We start from the raw sequence: 21036 nt of genomic DNA, 5'->3' as shown, positions 1-21036 counted from the left end.
TGCACGGGCTCATCTGAGGCAGAATTGCTGTTAATTTGTTAGGTGTGATGACACCATCACTGTGTTTTTGAAACAAAAGCCTTGATGTGTTAGAAACACACACTGAAGTACGGATTTCCTTAAAACAGTTCCAGCAAAACACAAATACGAAATAGCACGGAGAGGGATTTCCCTGGTGGTCCAGGGGCTGATTCCATGCTCCCGATGCAGGGGGCCCAGGGTCAGAAAACCAGGCCCGCATGCCACCACTGAAGACCCTGCATGCTGCACCCGAAAGCAGCCACGTGCCACCACAAAGACATGGCACAGCTAAACACAGACGCGGCTTCTGAAACCAGTAGATGCAACAGACCTGGTAGAGGGCAACTGGGGCTTTTTATACAACACGCAGTATTTTCATGTACATTTGCTCTTTTCCATAGATAAAACGCTATTTAAAGGGGGTGGTGGTGTAGGCATGCAGGTTTCTAAGCTGAGGATCACTGAGCACTTGTCAAGGACCTGGCAAGGCCGTGAAGTCCGGCACACGGCAGGCAGGCTCCAGGAACCGTGGGGCTGAGCTGCAGAGGCAGCGTGCTTGCCCGCCCCAAGCGTGCCTGTCTCAGCTTTGCACAGGAACTGAGGTGGCTTCCTGGCGGGGGGCCAGAACCCAGACCCTCTCCCCTGAGGTCTGAGCTTGGCAGCATGGCTCAGGAGAGGTGGGACAAGTCCCAGCTGAGATCCACCAGCCAGGACCGGGGCCTGTGGGAAAGCCTTGCAGACATGAGGGGCGGGGGGCAGCCCGGCCTGACCTTGGGAACAGCTGCTTCTGGCTGAGGTGGGGCGACGGGCTCCCCTCTGGCTGGGGCAGCGTGCGGGGTGTGCCCCCCAAGGTTCGGCCCCACCCAGGGACCTGCTTGCCCTCTGGTTTCCCACCAGGCAGTGCTGAGACAACAGCATCATCCCCGGGAACCCCTCCGCAACACGTCCTTGTGGAACAGGAAGGGGTGAGCGTGCGGCTGGAGCGCCCTCTGAGGCTGCTCTTGCCTGGCCCACCTGCCAAGGGGCACCCGGCCTGCTCTCAGCCATTCCAGCATCGCCAACATCAGGGCACCAATGAGCAACTGAAAGGACAAATGACGTCCAGCTGGAGCCCAAGCCCTGAGGCCAGAGAAAACCCCTCTCGGGTTCTGACACCCACACTAAGACACCGAGACTCCTTGGGGAAACATCTTTAATGAGGACAGTTCCAGCTGGGCCTGCCCTTTGCCAGGTCACCTCAACGGATGGGGTCTAACACTAAGGACAGTCTTCACCCCCGTGACCTGGACCAGGGTCCCCGCGCCGCCCTCACCTCCAGTCTGACCCCAGCCAGGCCGGCCCCTCCCGGGTTGCACCATCCCCACCGCCAGCTCACACTGGTCTCAGCCAGGGGTGGGGCAGGGTGCTGGGCTGGTGAGGCTGGGCACAGGCACCCGGGGCCAGGGGGCAGCCTGGGCGGGACCAGGGGCAGCGCACCCAGCTGCTCTCCTCAGACAGGCCGCCTAGGGCTGTGCTGGCTGCTGTAGATGGCGCCGGGGTCCCTGGCGTGTCCCAGACCCCTCATTGGACCTGGGCAGGGGCCTGGGCTGGGGGCCCGGCTGAGGGCCCAGGGCTGCATTACACGTAGTCCAGGATCTCTGTCTCCATCTCGTTCTCGCTCCCATCAGACGGCTTGAACTCCTCCTCCTCCTCGTCGTCTTCCTCCTCCTCATCTTCCCCGGACTCGCCGGTCAGCTGCTCTTTCCCACTGTCCGCTTTGGTCGGGCTGGAGAAGAGAGCTGGGCCCAGAGACCAGGCCGGGTGTGTCCCGACGCTGGCCCGGGCAGCCCCTGCACCAGCCGTTCCTGGGCTCAGCCCCGGGGGGCCTGTCTACAAATTCAGGGGCTGGGGCTCCAGTCTGAAGCTGCTCCAGGAAGTATGATGGCCGGTGGACCCGGACTCATTTGACCAGCACCTCAGAGCAACACTGATGCCCGGGGCCTTGGGAGCCGCCCCAGAGCAGTCCCAGGCAGCTCCTGCGTCCAGGGGACCCCGCAGGAGTGGGCCAACGCTGCCTTTCCCCGACTGGGCGCTCAGAGGGGCCCGCGTCCTGGGGGAGGCTGAGAGCCCTGGCTCTCGGCAGCTCTGTGGGGTTCGGTGATCTGGGACGCCCCCACCCCAAGCCTGGAAGGAACCCCAGAGAGGGGTCCTTTCCCTTACTCTCCCCCAGCTCCGTCAGAGCCGCAGGGCAGCACAGGGGTCAGTCCCCGCCCCACGCCCGGGGGAGGGGCGGGCAGGGCCTGGCGACAGGGCCCCCGCCCCCAGGAGCAACCTGCCCACAGTGGTCGCAGGATGCAGGGTGAGGTCGGGGCTTGAAGTGGCAGCCCCGAGGGCAGCCCCAGCCCCACTCTTCTGGGCCCGGCTCCTGCCTGGACCCCCAGGGCTGAGCGCCTCGGGACCGCCAGGGGTGGGGGTTGGGGGGGGATGCTGGCTCCTGGCTCCCACTGGGTGAGGTTTCCTGCAGAGCAGGTCCTTGAGGGATGCCTGCTCTGGCCCTGGGGGGGCCCACAGCAAGTGGGGTGAGCTGCTCTCACCAGGCCTCTTGGAGCGGATGGTCTGCCGGATCATGAGGGACATGGTGTCCCTCAGCTCGTCTGTAGTCTTGGGGAGGCACCAGCCATCGCGCTCGGTGCAGGAGCTCTCCGCCCCATCGTTGCGGTGAATGACTCTCTGCAGCCTGGGTGTCGGAGACAAAGGTTGAGGGTGGGTCTCAGCTCAAAGGTGGGGGGGAAGTCTCTGCTCAAAGGTCCAGGCTGTGGGACTCTGCTCAAAGTTCTGGGGGGGTCTCTGCTCAAAGTTCTGGGGTGGGAGTCTACTCAAACGTCCAAGGTGGGGGTCCGCTCAAAGTTCTGGGGTTGGGGGGGTCTCTGCTCATAGATCTGAGGTGGAGTTCTGCTCAAAGTTCTGGGGTGGGGGTGTCTCTGCTCAAAGGTCCGGGGTGGGCGGGGGGGGGGGTCTCTGCTCACAGGTGCCAGTAAGCAGTTTCGGCAGAGCTGGTGTGCTCAGAAAAACAGCACTCAGAGCACTGTCCTGCGGATGAGCGCGGTCGCAAAGGGCCTCCTCGAAAGCTGCTCGCTGGACTCCAACCTGGAGTAAGCTGCCCCTCCAGCCCAGCATCCCTCCCCCAGCTTTCTAAACATCACTGGGAACAGCTGGGTTAAAAATATCTGGGATTCTGTCGGCTCTGGGGACTGGGAACCATGTCAGGAACCCTCGTGCGGGCCACAGCGGAGGAAGACAGACCCCAGCCCAGTGCCAGGCTCTGCACCCAGGACAGCTGGCTGCTTGGGGGCAGGGTGGCCCACGGGGGACCCAGGAAGCCACTGCTGGGTGCCGCGCGAGCCCGGGCGAGGAGGGCCGGCAGCACTCGCTCCCAGGGGCCAGCCGTCCCCTGAGGGGGACATGAGGGAAGAGAGGCAGGACAGTTCCTGGCAGTTTCTCTGCTCTGCACCCGAGTGCCCCGGTCCCCGCCTCGGTACCCCTCAGGTACGTACTCCTCCACGTTCAGGTCACAGAACTGGTAGAACATCTGTCGGTACGGCGGCAAGGCCCCCTCCTGGAAGATGTACACTGAGTCCTGGAAAGGAGGGCCGAGACGAGCCGGGAAGGTCAGGGGAGCATCCCAGAGGTGGATGGCGCTGGAGACCCTGCAGGGGGCAGCTCCCTGGGGCCTCTTCCAGGGCAGCGGCCTGTGCCAGCCCTGAGACCTGGCAGGCTTGGCTCTCCTCTCTGGATTCAGGTGGGTGGACGGGTCAGAGGCCGGGACAGGTCAGTAGGACATAAGCTGTGATTCCCCAGGCGCTGATGGGGGTGGAAGCAGCCAGGCCTCCCGGGACCCTAGAGCCGCCCACAAGACCAGCCAGGCGCGTCTAGTGGGGAGGCCCCACTGGGGTCAGGCTCTGCCTCAGTGCCTCCCTGCCTCCTCACTTCTCCTAATTGGTCATCTTAGGGAGAGCTGCAGACCAGTTCCAGAGGTGGGGACTATGGCCTAAAATGAGGTTCCCGAAGGCGGATGGCCACTCGGGCGAGGATGCGGGCTCCCACCCTGAGGAGAGAGGAGACGGACCCTGCGGGCATATAGGTGGCCCCAGCCCTCTGTGCCCGGGACACCCCCCAGGCCTGGAGCAGCTCACATCAGGCCTTGGGATGTCGCTGCCTCTGCTGGGTGGCTGTGCTGAGGAGGCCCGGGCCTGGGAGGGCGGCCCTCATCCAGCCCACGGCTGGGTGCAGGTGGTCTGCTGTGGCTCTGGGCTCACAGCCCTCAGTCTCACCCTGCCCGGGGGCCTCAGGGCCCGACTCAGAGGGCAGTACACGCGGCTGCTGGTGTCTAAGACCCTCCCTGAGACGGACGTGCCCCGGTGGTCAATACCCCCACCCCGGGGGCTCGCATCCTGAGTTGTGTTTGGAGGCAGTGCTGGAAGCGGAGAGTCAGGTGAAGGGACTGGAAGGGCAGGGCCGCCTCCGTCAGAGCCTCCCCATGTCACAGGCGAGGCCCAGTGCGGGCAGTGGGGCTCAGCCTTCAGGGGAGGGCCCGCCGCTCCACCCACCCCTCCCTCTCGCCCAGGCAGGCAGCCCGCGGATGCCCACCTTGAGCTTGTACTTGTTGGGACTCGACTTCTGTGCGGAGGCCGACCCCGAGGGGCCCAGGCCTTGCTTCAGGTCACGCATGGTGACGAGCTGGCTGGCTGCGAGGGGACCACGGCAGGGGTCTGGAATACAGGGGGGTATTTCTCCCGCCCCCCAAGCTCCGCCTCCCACCCTGGGGCGCGCTGGCCAGCAGGGCCCTGGGGTGGCCCTTCGGGAGGCCCCTGCCCTCGCACAGTCTGGACGCCCTCTCCCGGTGCCTGCTCTGCAAGGCAGCCCGAGGCCCTTACTGGTCTTTCTGACGGTGATGGGGAGGCTGTAGCTGTAGGTGCTGCGCTTGGCCTTGACGGGCATGTCGCTGGGGGCGTAACCTGCCGGAGAGGGCGGGCGCGTCAGGCTAGGGGCGCAGAGCCCCTGCCAGCGCGGCCCACACCACAGCTGCACCAGGGCTCCCAGGGCCGGCTCCTGAGAGGGCCGCAGGCCCCGAGCTGCAGACAGGAGCCGCGGGTCTCGCTGCTTGGTGTGCGGGGCACTCACCGCAGGCGGGGGACGGACACTGACCGGATGCCTGGCCTGCACGGCAGGAGCCACAAGTAACTGTGGAAGAACAGAAGGACCACTAAAGCGGCACCACGGGGGCCAGGACAGGAGCTCGGGTCCTTGGGTCTGCGCTAGCCCGCCTCCAACAAGCCCGCCGAGGGCAGAAGGCGTTTATCCTCTCCGTGCAGATCTATTCTCATTACCCAAGAGAATGCTGCAAATGCAACGCTAGGAAGGGAAAGGAAAGCAAAGGCTTCGGTAATCGTTTACCGTATTTCATTCCACATCGGATTCGGAAGTCGAGCACTTGATAAATCTTGGCCTCTGGGCGTTTTCGGGGGTCATATCCAAATCGAATCCACAGGCTTCTCCAGGGGCCTGTTATCTGGAGACAGACAGGGTGGAAGTGCGAAGTGAGGTTCAGGCTGATCCTCGGCTCCCCTGAGATGCAGGCCCAGGTGGGGCTCTGCAGCCCCTGCCCCACAAGCTCACACATGTGGCTCTGTCTCCTGGGATGTGTCACTTGACCCTTCCAAACCTTGGTCTTCCTGTCAGAAGGCATTTTGGGGAGGATTAAAGGAGTATTAAAGCTGAAGCTCCAATACTTTGTCCACCTGATGCGAAAAGCCAACTCATTGGAAAAGACCCTGATGCTGGGAAAGACTGAAGGCAGGAGAAGGGGAAGACAGGATGAGATGGTTGGATGGCATTACTGACTCAATCGACATGAGTTTGAGCAAACTCTGGGAGATGGTAAAGTTCAGGGAAGCCTGGCGTGCTGTAGTCCGTGGGGCTGCAAACAGTCAGACACGACTGAGTGACTGAACAGCAACGACAAAAGGAGACGGTGACCCTGGCGCCCTTGGCACACAGCGCCTGGCACAGAGGAAGAGCCTGCGAACCGTCACAACTGTCCTGACGGACGGGAGGTTCTGAGGCCCCATGTCCAGAGAGCCCAGGCTGAAAGGCAGCTCCGTGAGGCCGGGTCTAGGCCCAGGAGGGACGAGCCGTCTGTGCCGCCCGCCCCCGCACCCCCACCCCCCAGCTATCACAGTCACGCCATCTGCCTGAGCCCTGCAGGGCCCCACGTTCAACCCCTGGCCGGCAGGAGTGCCTCCTCGTGGGCCCTTGGGGAATCTTGACAATGACACCCCCATCTCCGTGCCCTCCTGGACTCAGTCCGAGGTACATCTGCTGCGCGCTGAAGCCCACTCGACCAGGGGAGAATGAGTGAATGCGGGCGGCACTGTGGGCAGGCCCCCAGGAGCTCTGCCACATGCTGGCTGCAGGACACTGGCACGTCGAGCCCCCAGACCGAGCCTAGCATCCTCACCAGAGCAATGCCCCTGCTGCTGCACCAGCGGAGAAGAAAGAGGCTGTGCACACAGCACTTACCCCAGCCCCTGGTCCTGGAAAGCTCTCAGCTCAAGGCCATTAAAAACGTACAATCCCTTTATTTGCAAGTTACGTAATCAGTCTTGAATCCCACAGTCACCCCAGTGTGGCTGACATGTGACCGTGGAGGCTGGGGAGGGCCTCTGCAGGGGCAGTAACAAGCCATCCAGTGGGTGCTGGGATCAGGACGACCTGGCAGGAACCCAGGGGGGCGGCAGGCAGACCCTTACCATGTAATAGGCCACGAAGGGCAGCAAGATCTTGAGCTTGTCGGGGTGGACGCTGATGTTGGCCTTGAGGGCATTGCGTGACCAGATGGGACGGATGTCAAACAGCTGGAGGGGCAAAGCAGAGGCTGAGAGGAGGGCAGGCAGCTTGCCCGCCAGCCCCAGGGCCCCCTGCAGGGTCCGGCCCCACAGGAGGGGCAGCCGGTGGGGAGCCGCCTGCAAGAGCCAACGCGCGCTCGCTCGTCCCTCCCTCGGAAGTGGCCTATGCATCCAGCACGTGTCCAGTGCAGCTGGGCCCGAGTGTCCTGGAAGGACCACGAGGAGCACCGTCAAAGGGTAACAGGGGAGGCAGAGGACCAAATGCCAGAGTGGGGCCTGGCCAGAGCTCCAGGACCCTGAGCAGCCCCAGAGGGCAGAGGCCTGAGCTGGGATGTGAGGAGGCCCTGGGGATGGCCCAGCCCAGGGCAGGGCTGTGGAAGGCTGGCGGGTGGAGGAGGGTCAGGGCAGGAGTGGCCCCAAGCTACGAGGAGGCTGGGCTGCGCACAGAAGAGCGGCCCCACGTCCCCTGACCCAGTGACTCGGGCCACGCGGAAGGCTTCTTCCTTCCAGGGCCACCTGGCCAGCCGACTCTAACAGGGAGGAAGGGCTGGGCCTGGCACGCAGCAGGTGCCCCAGCTGATGTGTGTCCTGGCCAACAACTGGAGGAAGGAAGTTTCTGGGACCTCAGAGCTCCAGGCTGCAGTCATGCCTGGACCACGCTGACCCCCAGGGGACCTCGGAGGAGGCTGAAGAACACTTTCAGCCTTGGGAAGGCAGGGCATGCACTGGCAGAGCTTTAGACACGGCATCTGGAGGTGAACGGTTCCCGCGAGTTAATAAACGAGTCTGAGATGAGCACGGGGCCCAGCGGGTGAACAGGGGGCGGCCGAGGGGCAGGGCGCACCTTCCTCAGCTCCTCCTCCACTTTGTGGTCCACGGGGTTGGTGCAGACCTTCTTCCACGTCTGGACTGCGGCCTCCATTGGCCGCTCGGGCACCTCGTCCCCCTCAAAGTTGACAAAGATGGCATTGTGGGGGCGCCGGGCCCTGCTCAGGCCGATCAGGTTCTCGCCCGAGAGGGCGGGATTGTTGTAGCCTTCCCTAAGGGCAGAGAGAGAGCTGAAGGCAGGGCACCGGGCGTGGGCCTGGCTGGACACTGGCAGCCCACGTCTGGGTGCTTCCCCTGGAAGCTGGGCGAGGGGACGGCCTCGGTGCTGGCCGGGGGTGAAGGGGCAGCAAGTCGGAGAGCTCAGGGAGGCTCTGAAGCTGGGGCCAACATCCCAGAGGCTGGTGACCTCACAGCCGTGTCGAGTTGTCACGGCACCATCCAGCCAGTGAGAAGCTGGGAACAACCCAGCGTCTGTCAGATGGGGGTGGGGATCAGCGGAGGTGCGGCCACACAGGAACCACGGATCCTCTGCCGGCTGTGCTTACTGATGTCACAGCTCACTCATCTAACCCTCGAAACGAAGGTTCTAACCCTTCCCATAATGAAGGACCCAACTTCCACAAGTCCCTGCGGCCACGGGGGTTGGAGACCTGCTTGAGCCAGAGCTTGAGGCGACAGAGCTGGGAGGCCAGCCCAGGGAGGCCGGGCAGCTGGTGGCGGCACCAAGCACTGTCTGGCCGCCTGCGATGGCGCTTGAGTCCCTGACTTGGAAGCATCTCAACGATACCGCAGTGAAGGGAGGACGGATACTACCAAACGGTCTCATCACAGAGCAAGAGGCTAACAGGATTCTGCTTCCACTTCAGGGGACACAGGTTCCATCTCTGGTCGGGGAACTAAGATCCCGCAAACCACGTGGCGCGGCCAAGAATAAAAATAAGTTTTTAAAAAAGGTCTCTGTTTTTATAGCAGAAACCAATACAATATTGCAAAGCAATTATCCTTCAACTAGAAACAAATTAAAAAAGAAAAAGCTCTCTGCTGCCAGCAACCGTGCTGGGCCTGCCTTTATGAGCACGGAACCCAGGGGCCAACACTCCAGGAGGCTCCGAGTGCCTCCCTCTGTGGTGGGAGTCGGAGCGTCCGGCCTCGCTGAAGCAGGGGAGCAGCCCCAGGGACCCCCAGACGCCCCCCATCAGCTCCCACAACTGCCATCACATGGCCACTTCCATACCATCCAGGCCCCACCCCAACCCACTCTATTATTTTGAAGTACTTTTCAAAGTACATCCTGGGTGTCACACAGGGGATTATTCCCTTTAAAATCTGTTTCCATTTCACTTTTGTTTTCCATGAGTACACACCATCTGCATATTTACAAAGAATAACAAAGTGATTTTTCACTTTGGGAAACAGAATTATAAAGACGGGATCGAACCTGTGCCTTTTTTCAAAAGCGTGACTCCATCTGAAACCCCCTGAATTTGTCCAGTTTTCAAAGACACCTCCCTGAAGCCCTAGACACCCAAGCAGGAGAGCCCCTGGCGGCCCCTCTGGGCCCGACGGCAGCTGCAGGGAGAGGGACCCTGCCTGGCTGTCTCTGCTGGCTACCCCCACATCAACTGCCTCAAGGAGGAGGGACCCCGTCAGGGGTCCACGGGTCATCTAGGAAGGTGAACCTCCCCGGACCAGGGCAGGCCAGTGAGGTGGATGCCAGGCCTCCTCAGCCAGTCCTCGGTACCCAGGAAGGTCAGCAGAGCAGAAAAATCGATAGCAGCCCTGGGAGAAAAGGCAGGCTCTTTCAATGTGCCGGAAAATCGATAAACCACACAGGAGAAAAACAGGGCCCGTGGGTCCCAGGGCAGCTGGCTTTCCCCCCGTCTCCCTCCCAGGGGCGGGGGGCAGAGGAGGGGCTCCAGTGCCGCCAGCCAGCGCCAGGGCCAGAGTGTCGGGGGAGGGCGTGCTCTAGTTTCTTCTGGGGCATATTTGTGTTTGTTTCTGACTTAGGAGTAAAATGTTTGTAGGAGGAAAATAATTAAAACATTTTCAAAATATGCAAATTTTAAAAATTAAAACTCTTGTACCGAGTATAACATACACACAGAAAACTCTGTCACTGCACAGGCTAGAGTTTTCAGCGGGAGGGGATGGACTTGATTCTTTTTAGTTAAACATGTCTATAAGGTTTGGTCTTTTCTAAAAAGCACAGTTTACTCCTGCGGTCAGAAAAAAGGGAGGGGGTGGGATGATGGGCTCAACAGGCCTGAGAGATGGCGATGCTCGCCTGGCTCTCGAGTCGCCTTGGAGACAACAGGGCAGACATCCGGGGCCGGGATGACGTTACGGACGCTGCTGCGTTCGCTCGCTCTGCGCCCGGGGCCGGGGCTCCCTAAGTCCTTCCCGGCAGAGGTGCACGCCGACTTGTTTCTGGAGGACGTGCTGTGACGCCGGGGTGGCGGAGGGGGAGAGGAAGCCAGCAGCGGAAGCCTGCGAATGGCTGAAGCTGGTGACGTGGGTGGGGGGTCCAGACAGCCCCCTCTCCTTTTGGAACACCTCAGAATGCATTTTTTGAAGGAAGAGAACAATTCCCCTTTCTCTTCAGGGAAGAATCTAAGCTCCTCCGCGGGGTCTGCAGGACCCTCACCCACGAGTCTCTCGGCTTCGGGGACCACGCCCCTAGACGAGTCCTCTGCACCGGCCGGCAGCAGCCCCCAGGTCTGCAACGCCGTCCCTCCCCGGACCTTCGCCTGCCTGGCTCTGCTTCAAAGGTCACACCCCCCAGGAGTCCTCCCTATGCCCCACTCATGGTCCACAACAGCCCACTCCCCACTTGTCTCCTTAAAGACACACGCCTGCCCACTGGCCCCTGCCGCCCACTTAGTCACCCCACGTGCTCCACCAGCTCCCAGGCTGGGCCCATACAGAGCCACCTGTCATGCTCCCTCCAACCCCAGCTCCAAGGGGAGGCCTGGGCCCTGCCAGGTGGGCAGTGCTCGTTGATGGAAATATTTGATGAGGGAAAAGAAGGTTCTCGTCCTTCCGCCCCTTCAGAGATGACTGTCTGGGCCCAATCTTCCCGGTTTTCCCAGGCTTCTGTTATCACTCAGTTTATTTTTATAGCATGCAGTCTGCTCTAGTGAGGTTCTCTGGACATGAGCCACGTCGGCCCATGGAGCCGGCTCTGGTACAGGCGGTGTGGTCCTCCCTGGCACAGACAGGCCATCATTTAAGTAACTGCATGGCGCCTATTCATGGACTGGTCACCACCCGCTTATCCACTGTATCACACTGTGCCGGCACTCACTGTGCTGAGTATCCCCAGGGGCTTCAGTCATGCAGCTCTCTAACGATGCCGAGACACGGGGACTATTACTATTGCTATCAGGTGGAGAGGCTGGAGCAGGAGGTCGGGGCTCTTGTGGGATCACCGGCCCAGAACCTGAACACAGGCCCCCGCCAGCCCAGGCTCTCCCACTACACCAGGTCCTCCCAGCTTCCTGTCCACAACCAGCCAGGAAACGCTCTCGTCAGTGTATCTTTGAGCACCGAGGTGGGAATCACTATGGGATAAATTCCTACAAGACGAACCACTTGGTCGACTGGAAAGAACATTTAACACCATAGTAGGGGAATTCCCTGGTGGTCCAATGGTTAGGACTCCATACTTCCACTACAGAGAACATGGGTTCGATCCCTGGTCAGGGAACTAAGATTCCCTAAGCCACGTGGTATGGCCAAACTTAAAACTGTAATAAATTCTGCCAGATCGCTTTCTAAAAAAGTCAACCAACCTCGTTCTCTGCCCCCAGGTAGGAGGTGTCTGTCTCTCCACACTTTTAGGAACACACTTTTGGCGATCGGCCCTCAAGTCCTGAGGCGACATCTTGATCTACATTCCATGGTGTGGGGACAGCCCTAAGCAAGGCCTCTGGGTGGGATGCAGGGACCAGGGCAGGCTCCTGACTCCCCTGGTCACCAGCTGCTCTGCTTTTGGAGGCACTGGGGCCATGGGCCTGAGCAGAGCCGGCTGCCCTGGCCCCCTGACCGTGAGTGGCAGAGTTCAGCCCTCTGAGCACAGGGCCCCACCCCAATCCCGAGCTGTGGGCGGCAGCCGAGGGGGCGCTCACCGGTGCTGTGTCTCTGGGCGGTAGTAGTAGTCCACCGGCGTGTCCAGCCTGGAGAAGATGGGCGGGGGGATGTAGAGCGGCAGGTCCTGGTGGAAGAAGCTCTCCTTCTGGGGCTTGAGCATGAGCACCTTGTCATACATGGACACCTGCCTGCCGTCCGCCTCTGTGTGCACCGCCAGGTACTGGAAGTCGGACATCCCTAGGGAGAGAGGTGGACAGGCGGCGGACGCCCTTTAACACCACCCAGGCGCTGGCAGCTGCCACACAAGGCCCACATCTGCTTGGGGGCGCTGAGGGGGCCTTGCGGCAGAGGCTGCCGGGCAAGAGTGGCAGGAGCTGAAACCACCCCCCTTGAGTCGCTTCTGGGAGCTCGGCCCCTGGCGCTCCGAGTCACCTGGAGAGACATTATGGGGGAGGGGGCGGGTTACATGACACTGAGGATGGAGTCCGGGTCAGGAATGTGCAAGATGCACCGTGCGCAAGCTGAGACACGCTCCAGGTGAGGCTGATGCCTCACCTGCCAGGACACACACTGAGCGGGGAGCTGCCGGCTCGGTTAGAGAGAGGAAAGCGCATGACGGGGAGAGCCCCGTCCTGGGAAGGACAGCCCTCTCTGGTGAAGACACATCCACCAGCGATGAACGTTCAAAACGCCTGCCGTGTGGGGGTCCCAAGGCCTGTTTTAGTCTTTGCACACTTTCTATTATTCATTTCCAGAATTTTTTCAGTTTCTGCCTTAGACCTGCAACGGCCACCACAGATACACTCCAGACTTATTAGTTATTCGCCAAGTGCTTCCCGTGCGCATGGATCAGCTCTCTGAGAGCACCATCTCCCGAATCCCCATGGGGGCTACAGGGCTCAGGGCCCCCACTGTCAGACAAGCACACCCACGGAGGCTCAGGCAGGCATGACTCCCCTCCCCACACCACACCTCACCCCTGTGAGGACCCTGCAGGAGACATCTAGTTGGCTGAGAGGTCAAAAGACATGAGGTCCCGAGGGGTTGAGGTGATCTGGGAAGGATTCAGAAGGGAGACATGACCAGCAGCGGTCAAGACTCACAGGTCCCCAAATACGAGGGAGGGGGTGGGGTTGAAAATTGGAGGCCTGTAGACCTTTTCCTTTGGCACCACAAAATGGCTTTAAACATAAGATGTCTCAGAGAACTCCAGTGGCCAAGAGCCCAGGGTCCACAGGGAGCTGCTGGCTGGAGTGAGGGCACCCTGCCTCCTGGACAGGGCCCACGCTCTGCCCTCCCCTCACGCCTGGGCACAGCCCGGCCCCCTTCACGGGCAGATGATCCAGGCAGCCCCCACAGGCACGAGGGACACAGGTCCGGAAATAACCCAGCACAGGAAAAATGCATTTCGCAGTTACCTTGAAATTTGAAGACGGTGGAGACGACTCCAAGGCTCTCTATGTCGTACGTGACCTGGGGGCGAGCCTCAGGCCCCAGCACCCCACTCTGTCGCCTGGTCTTCCGCTTGATCCGGAGCAGCAAGCTGTTGGTACTGAAGCGGTTGGCACACACGGGGTGGCAGTAGGGGTCCTTGGGCCGGAAGTAAAGCTCCAGCCTCTTGGTGGCATCTGTGTAGATCTGCGGTGAGGCCAAAGGAGACAGTGACGCGGAGGCCGGCTGAGTAGCGGGCAGCTCCTCCCTCAGTGAAGGCCCCATGGGGACCCAGGAGGCTTTTTCTGTTTTGTGTTCTAGGCTTTTAATTCCCAAAAGACTCATTTTCCAAACCCAAGGATCTCAGCTTTTATCTGGTAGAGAACATGAGGACAGCCTCTTCCTTTCTAAAACTTCCCTGGTGGCTCAGATGGTAAAGAATCTGCCTGCAATGTGGGAGACCAGGATTCATTCCTGAGTCGGGAAGATCCCCTAGAGAAGGGAATGGCTACCCACTCCAGTATTCTTGCCTGGAACATCTCATGGACTGAGAAGTGTGGTGGGCTACTGTCCATGGGGTTGCAAAGATTTGGACACGACTGTGCGACTAACACTTTCTTTCTTCTAAAAGGTTGTAAAGCAGCAAAGTTAGAGACAATAACGGCCAGTTAAGCAAAGCCTGGTCAGTGCAGGGAACCGCCATTCTTCCGGCAGCACTTTGTGGCGGTGTCAGCCCCGCGTCTACCATGGAGAGTCTGGGTGGGAGCCGCATGACTTGTCTAGGGTCAGGAACTACCCACACAAAAAGGTCCTAGTATTCAGCCTCATTTACAAATGTTCCGAGGTCCGAAGGAGGTGAAATCAGTACCAAGCACTTTGGCCCTGACTCGTGTGACTCCTCCTTTCCAGGCTTGGCTCCTTCTCCTTAAAATGGTAATAGGAGGACCCATTGATCAGATTCTTACGATGACTAAGAGAACATATATATAAGGCGCTTAGCCTGGCACCTAAGTCATGGCAAACACGCTACCTGTGCCATCCATACAGAAAGCCTGCCCCACACGGGCTAAGAGGGAACAGTCAATGTCCGCTGTGTGCATGTGAAAGCACCAACATCCCCTAGGCCAAGGTCATCTACCTGCTGGCGCCCCAACACCCAGGACACAGCCTGGCCCTTAGCAGGCATTCAGGAAGCGTCTAGGGAAAGAAGGTTAAAAAGAGCCCCATCATCAGGGAACAGGTCTATTAGACTGCTGTGCTGGGAATGACCCTAGATGTGGGCCTGGCACAGAGTAGGTGCACAAGAAACAGGAAGATAATGAATGAATGACCAGTCTTTTCCCCAAAGGGCTCACCCTGTACCTGGGTACAAACATCCCTGGGGTTAGCAGCAGTACAGATCCTGTCAAAGGCACAGTAAAGTCAGTAAGTCAGGGTGAAAGAACAAGACATGGATGACTGGGCTGCTACGAGCCTCCTGTGCTCAATGACAGGTTCAAGGCTTTTCAATATTCATAAAGGATGAGGAAGCAGAATTAAGAGTTCAGACTTCAGAGGGAGGCATGTATGTGTTTAAATTCCCATTGTACTATGAAGGGGCTTGTTTGACCCAACTTTTCTTCCTGTGTCTTTACCTAAAAAATGGGCATAATAATGGTACCTAACTCACAGAACTGTGTTTCAGTGTCTCCTGAGGCGATCCGGGTCAGCAGTGGCCTGCCACAGGGGTAGGGGCTCTGGGAGCAGCAGACCTGAGTATGGCATAAGCCCTCTTGGAGGAGGTCGTTATTAACCCCAACATAGAGCTGCCAGAACTTACCCAAGACTGGGAAACACTCTGGGAGGGCACAAACAGAACCTTGTGCACCAGGACCCAGAAGAAAGGAGCAGTGACCCCACAAGAGACTGCCCCAGGCTTGCCCGGGAGTCTCCGGGGGAGGCGTGGGTCGGCGGTGGCCTGCTGCAGGGTCGGGGGCACTGAGTGCAGCAGTGCGTGCAGGACCTGCTGAAGGAGGTCGCCATTATCCTCACCACCTCCACCATAGTTTGGCCTCAGGTCAAACAACAGGGAGGGAACACAGCCCCTTCCAATCAACATAAAACTGGATTAAAGATTTACTGAGCATGGCCCCGCCCATCAGAACAAGACCCAGTTTCCCCCAGTCAGTCTCTCCCATCAGGAAGCTTCCAGAAGCCTCTTATCCTTTTCCATCAGAGGGCAGACAGACTGAAAACCACAATCACAGAAAACTAACCAATCTGATCACATGGACCACAGCCTTGTCTAACTCAATGAAACTATGACCCATGCTGTGTAGGCCACCCAAGACGGACATGTCATGCTGGAGAGTTCTGACAAAATGTGGTCCACTGCAGAAGGGAATGGCAAACCACTTCAGTATTCTTGCCTTGAGAACCCCATGAGCAGTTCAGTTTAGTTCAGTTGCTCAGTCGTGTCTGACTCTTTGTGACCCCATGGACCACAGCACGCCAGGCCTCCCTGTCCAACACCAATTCCCAGAGTTTACTCAAACTCATGTCCACTGAGTCAGTGATGCCATCCAACCATCTCATCCTCTGTTGCCCCCTTTTCCTCCCCCCTTCAATCCTTCCCAGCATCAGGGTCTTTTCAAATGAAAAGACTTCTTCGTATCAGGTGGCCAAAATATTGGAGTTTCAGCCTCAACATCAGTCCTTTCAATGAACACTCAGGACCGATCTCCTTTAGGATGGACTGGTTGGACCTCCTCGCAGTCCAAGGGACTCTCAAGAGTCTTCTCCAACACCACAGTATGAGCAGTATGAAAAGGCAAAAAAAATAGGACACTGAAAGATAAATTCCACAGGTCAGTAGGTGCCCAATATGCTACTGGAGATCAGTGGAGAAATAACTCCAGAAAGAATGAAGGGATGGAGCCAAAGCAAAAACAGCACCCAATTGTGGATGTGACTGGTGATAGAAGCAAGGTCAGAAGCTGTAAAGAGTAACATTGCATAGGAACCTGGAATGTCAGGTCCATGAATCAAGGCAAATCGGAAGTGCTCAAACAGGAGAGGGCAAGAGTGAACATCAACATTTTAGGAATTAGCAAACTAAAATGGACTGGAATAGGTGAATTTAACTCAGATGACCATAATATCTACTACTGTGGGCAGGAATCCCTCAGAAGAAATGGAGTAGCCATCATGGTCAACAAAAGAGTCCAAAATGCAGTATTTGGATGCAATCTCAGAAATGACAGAATGATCTCTGTTCATTTCCAAGGCAAACCATTCAATATCACAGTAATCCAAGTCTATGCCCCAACCAGTAATGCTGAAGAAGCTGAAGTTGAACGGTTCTATGAAGACCTACAAGACCTTCCAGAACTAACACCCCAAAAAGATGGCCTTTTCATTATACGGGACTGGAATGCAAAAGTAGGAAGTCAAGAGATACCTGGAGTAACAGGCAAATTTGGCCTTGGAGTACAGAATGAAGCAGGGCAAAGGCTAATAGACTTTTACCAAGAGAATGCACTGGTCATAGCAAACACCCTCTTCCAACAACACAAGAGAAGATTCTACACATGGACATCACCAGATGGTCAATACCAAAATTGACTGATTATATTCTTTGCAGCCAAAGATGGAGAAGCTCTGTACAGTCAGCAAAAACAAGACTGGGAGCTGACTGTGGCTCAGATCATGAACTCCTGATTGCCAAATTCAGACTTAAATTGAAGAAAGTAGGGAAAACCACTAGACCATTCAGGTATGACCTAAATCAAATCCCTAACAATTATACAGTGGAAGTGAGAAATAGATTCAAAGGATTAGATCTGACAGAGTGCCTGAAGAATTATGGACAGAGGTTCATGACATTGTACAGGAGACAGGGATCAAGACCATCCCCAAGAAAAAGAAATGCAAAAAAGCAAAGTGGCTGTCTGAGAGGGCCTTACAAATAGCTGTGAAAAGGAGAGAAGCAAAAAGCAGAGGAGAAAAGGAAAGACATACCCATTTGAATGCAGAGTTCCAAAGGAGAGATAAGAAAGCCTTCCTCAGCGATCAATGCAAAGAAATGGAGAAAAACAATAGAACGCGAAAGACTAGAGATCTCTTTAAGAAAATTAAAGATGCCAAGGGAACATTTCATGCAAAGACGGGCACAATAAAGGACAGAAATGGTATGGACCTAACAGAAGCAGAAGATATTAAGAAGAGGAAGGCGATGGCACCCCACTCCAGTACTCTTGCCTGGAAAATCCCATGGACGGAGGAGCCTGGTAGGCTGCAGTCCATGGGGTCGCTAGGAGTCGGACATGACTGAGCGACTTCACTTTCACCTTTCACTTTCATGCATTGGAGAAGGAAATGGCAACCCATTCCAGTGTTCTTGCCTGGAGAATCCCAGGGGTGAGAGAGCCTGGTGGTCTGCCGTCTATGGGATCACACAGAGTCGGACACGACTGAAGCAACTTAGCAGCAGTAGCAGCAGCAAGAATACACAGAAGAACTATACAAAAAAGATCTTCACAACCCAGATAATCACTATGGTATGATCACTCACCTAAAGCCAGACATCCTGGAATGTGAAGTCAAGTGGGCCTTAGGAAGCATCACTATGAACAAAGCTAGAGGTGATGGAATTCCAGGTGAGCTATTTCAAATCCTAAAAATGATGCTGTGAAAGTGCTGCACTCAATATGCCAGCAAATTTGGAAAACTCAGCAGTAGCTACAGGACCAGAAAAGGTCAGTTTTCATTCCAATCCCTAAGAAAGACAATGCCAAAGAATGCTCAAACTACCGCACAATTGCACTCATCTCACACGCTAGTAAAGCAATGCTCAAAATTCTCCAAGCAAGGCTTCAACAGTACATGAACAGTGAACTCCTAGATGTTCAAGCTGGATTTAGAAAAGCAGAGGAACCAGAGATCAAACTGCCACCATTCGGTGGATCATCAAAAAAGCAAGAGAGTTCCACAAAAACATCTATTTCTGCTTTATTGACTATGCCAAAGCCTTTGACTGTGTGGTTCACAAAGAGTCGGACATGACTGAGTGACTGAACTGAACTGAGCTGAGCTCACTAGATGGCTGTGAAGATTCAATCATGCATTCAAACAATATTTTGGAAGCAGGCACAATTAGGGACGTTCAGATGACAAGAGTGATCAAGAGAGACCAGGACCCACAAGAGCTGATCATCTCAGAACCAAGGGTCCAAGACAGACAATGCTGCTGCTGCTGCTGCTGCTAAGTCGCTTCAGTCGTATCCGACTCTGTGTGACCCCATAGACGGCAGCCCACCAGGCTCCCCCATCCCTGGGATTCTCCAGGCAAGAACACTGGAATGGGTTGCCATTTCCTTCTCCAATGCATGAAAGTGAAAAGTGAAAGTGAAGTCGCTCAGTCGTGTCCGACTCCTAGCCACCCCATGGACTGCAGCCTACCAGGCTCCCCCGTCCATGGGATTTTCCAGGCAAGAGTACTGGAGTGGGGTGCCATTGCCTTCTCTGAGACAGACAATAAAGACTCTAAAACACAACTTCAGATTGGAATTAGCAGGTGAACTGCTAGCAGCCACTTTAGTAAGGGCAGGCAGGGAAGGACTCTCTAAAACAGAGACACTTTCAAGACCTGGTGCATTTAAGTCACTGACATACAGCTTTGCACCAGGTAAAGAATTCATCCCAGCTCCACTGTTTGCTGGGTGAACTTGAACAAGCTGTTTTTCAGTTTTCCTGTAAAATCTGGACAACCACAGTCCCTACCTGGCAGGTTCTGATGCGATGCGAATGTAGGTAAAGAACCTAGAAATATAGCTGGTGCAGAACAAATTTGCAGGAGACCAGAGTTCGATCCCTGGGTCGGGAAGTTCTCTGGAGAAGGGAATAGCAATCCACTCCAGTATTCTTGCCTGGAGAATTCCATGGACAGAAGAGAAGCCTGGCGGGCTACAGTCCGTGGGGTCGCAAAGAGTCAGTGTGCCTAACACACATACATTACTACCCTTCAACTCTAATAACATAATCCCTCCTCCCCTTCTCATGTAGGTCTGTTGTTGTGTCGCTCGGTCGGTCCGACTCTTTGCGACCCCCATGGACTGCAGCCCGCTGGCCTCCTCTGTCCATGGGACTTTACAGGCAAGAACACTAGAGTGGGTTGCCACTTCCTTCTCCAGAGATCTTCGAAAGGTGCGTCTCCTGCTCTGCAGGCGGATTCTTTGCCACTGGGCCACCAAGGAAGCCCCTCTTCCCTCAGATCCTAGGGGAAATCAGTCTACGCCCGGCAGCCCCCAAATCAGACCCCCGCCCCCTGGCCGCTCCAGAACCTCCTGGAGCTCCGTTGCCAAGGCAACCTCAGATCCCTCCCGGGGTGGTCTCGCCCCTCAGCCGCAGTCCCGCGACTCAGTGCTCCCCTGGGGACTCCTCACCCGGGAGACGCCTTCCTCGCCGCCCAGGGTCCGCAGCATCTTGGACACGTCGCGCACCACGCCCGGGTACTCCACACACACCATGCGCCTCTCGCGCCGCAGCTCCACCGGGATGGCGGCGCCCGGCCGAGCGTCTGCCGCCGCCGCCGCCGCCGCCATCCCTGCCAGTCCAGTCAGGCCCACCGCGGGGGTGGGGGCAGAACGTCCCCTCCACACGCTCCTGGAAGCCTCGTCTCAATGGTTCCGCGAAGGAATCGTTCCGGGGACCCTTCCCTGCTCGCGTGTAGTCTATATCCCTGAGTTCCGTGAGGCTCGAAGGCTTCGAGTAGGACGGCGGTAAGGAGAATGCCGGAGGCTGGGCGGCAAACGACCGAGCGGACCTCCAACCTCTCTGTGTAAAATAATAAGCTGAGGCGCCCGAGGGGCGGGGTAGAGGCCAATCTCATCAACCAACCCGCGAGGGACCCGGAGGACGTGTAAGATACGCCCAGTGAGACTTTAACCAATGAGAACCCTGAGGGCCCCGCCCAGTCTTTTAGCCAATGAGGAGTCGAGAGGAAGCCGTGTTCCGGCCCCCTCCTTCCGGTTTCCTTTCCGCCAATAATAAACCAGTCGTAGGCGGGTCCCCGCCCCTTCCTCCAATTCCTCCCACTGACAGCTCGAGGGCGGGTTCGAAGCGGACTTCCGGTGTGTCTTCTTTGGCGGGTTTCCGGACGCTCACCTCAAGAGGTTTCTTGAGGGGCTGGGACCCCCCCCCACCCCTCACCCCCAACCCGACCCCACTCCTGCTGGCCCTCCGAAGACAGAGGCCACGAGGAGTTCAGTCTGGAAATGGCGAGAGCGAGAGAATTGTGCTTTGAGGGGTGTGTTTTTTTTGCCATTCTGCGCGCCTTTCAGGATCTCAGTGTTCAGGTGAAAGCCCAGAAGAAGCCTAAGATCGCCACTAGATCGCCAGGAAACTCCCGGGAATTGCGCCTTGAGTGCTCGTCCACCTCCACACAGGGAAAACCTGGACGTGCCCCCCACTCACCCCCCAGCTGGGGCAGAATGCAGGTGTCTGTCCTTTGTTTCCTAAGAGTTATTTAGCGCCTGTTGTGAAGCGTTAAGTGAGCAGCTGTGTGGAAGAAGCCGAACCAAGGGGCCAGGGGCCATTCTAGAGAATTACGAGGACAAAAACTATAGGGAGAAAAGTGTGTGTGGTGGGGAGATGAAGGGTCAGAGGTAGACATAGGCCAGACAGATCCTGAAAAGGATGTACGTAACAGATTGGTTTTTTCTGAGTGCGATGGAGAACCCTTGAGGGGTTTTATGCAGGAAGTACCAGAACCTGACTTATGCGTATAAAAGACTATGGCTGTTGT

General features: G+C 57.3%; 1 protein-coding gene across 4 annotated transcripts; it reads right to left on the bottom strand.

Annotated features, from left to right (window-relative positions):
• Positions 1-1196: 1196 nt before the first annotated feature.
• GTF3C5 (general transcription factor IIIC subunit 5) lies at positions 1197-20082 on the bottom strand. Of its 4 annotated transcripts, none has more exons than XM_055541502.1 (12): positions 19676-20082; positions 13241-13460; positions 11861-12059; positions 7750-7945; positions 6810-6914; positions 5455-5569; positions 5182-5241; positions 4935-5015; positions 4648-4769; positions 3555-3637; positions 2595-2737; positions 1197-1799 (listed from the first exon to the last, which is right to left on the bottom strand). In XM_055541502.1, exons 1-12 carry the CDS (start codon positions 19832-19834, stop codon positions 1639-1641), a joined length of 1644 nt encoding a protein of 547 aa, XP_055397477.1. In that variant the 5' UTR covers positions 19835-20082; the 3' UTR covers positions 1197-1638. The 4 variants fall into 4 exon arrangements, with proteins under 4 accessions (XP_055397477.1, XP_055397478.1, XP_055397479.1 ...); XM_055541503.1 differs by having other exon boundaries at positions 4648-4745; XM_055541504.1 differs by lacking the exon at positions 5182-5241.
• Between the last annotated feature and the right edge of the window lie 954 nt (positions 20083-21036).

Source organism: Bubalus kerabau, chromosome 11 (genome assembly GCF_029407905.1).
Source record: "Bubalus kerabau isolate K-KA32 ecotype Philippines breed swamp buffalo chromosome 11, PCC_UOA_SB_1v2, whole genome shotgun sequence".
Lineage (NCBI taxonomy): Eukaryota > Metazoa > Chordata > Mammalia > Artiodactyla > Bovidae > Bubalus > Bubalus kerabau.
This window is presented reverse-complemented; position numbering and strand designations above follow the sequence as displayed.

Bases quoted from the DNA above. Each gene is read 5' to 3' on its own strand.
- GTF3C5 (XM_055541502.1), bottom strand. From the start codon at position 19,834: ATGGCGGCGGCGGCGGCGGCGGCAGACGCTCGGCCGGGCGCCGCCATC. The intron at 13,461-19,675 runs GTGAGGAGTCCC...GCCTCACCGCAG, and splicing joins GCGAGGAAGGCGTCTCCCGG to ATCTACACAGATGCCACCAA. The intron at 12,060-13,240 runs GTAACTGCGAAA...CTCTCTCCCTAG, and splicing joins CACCGTCTTCAAATTTCAAG to GGATGTCCGACTTCCAGTAC.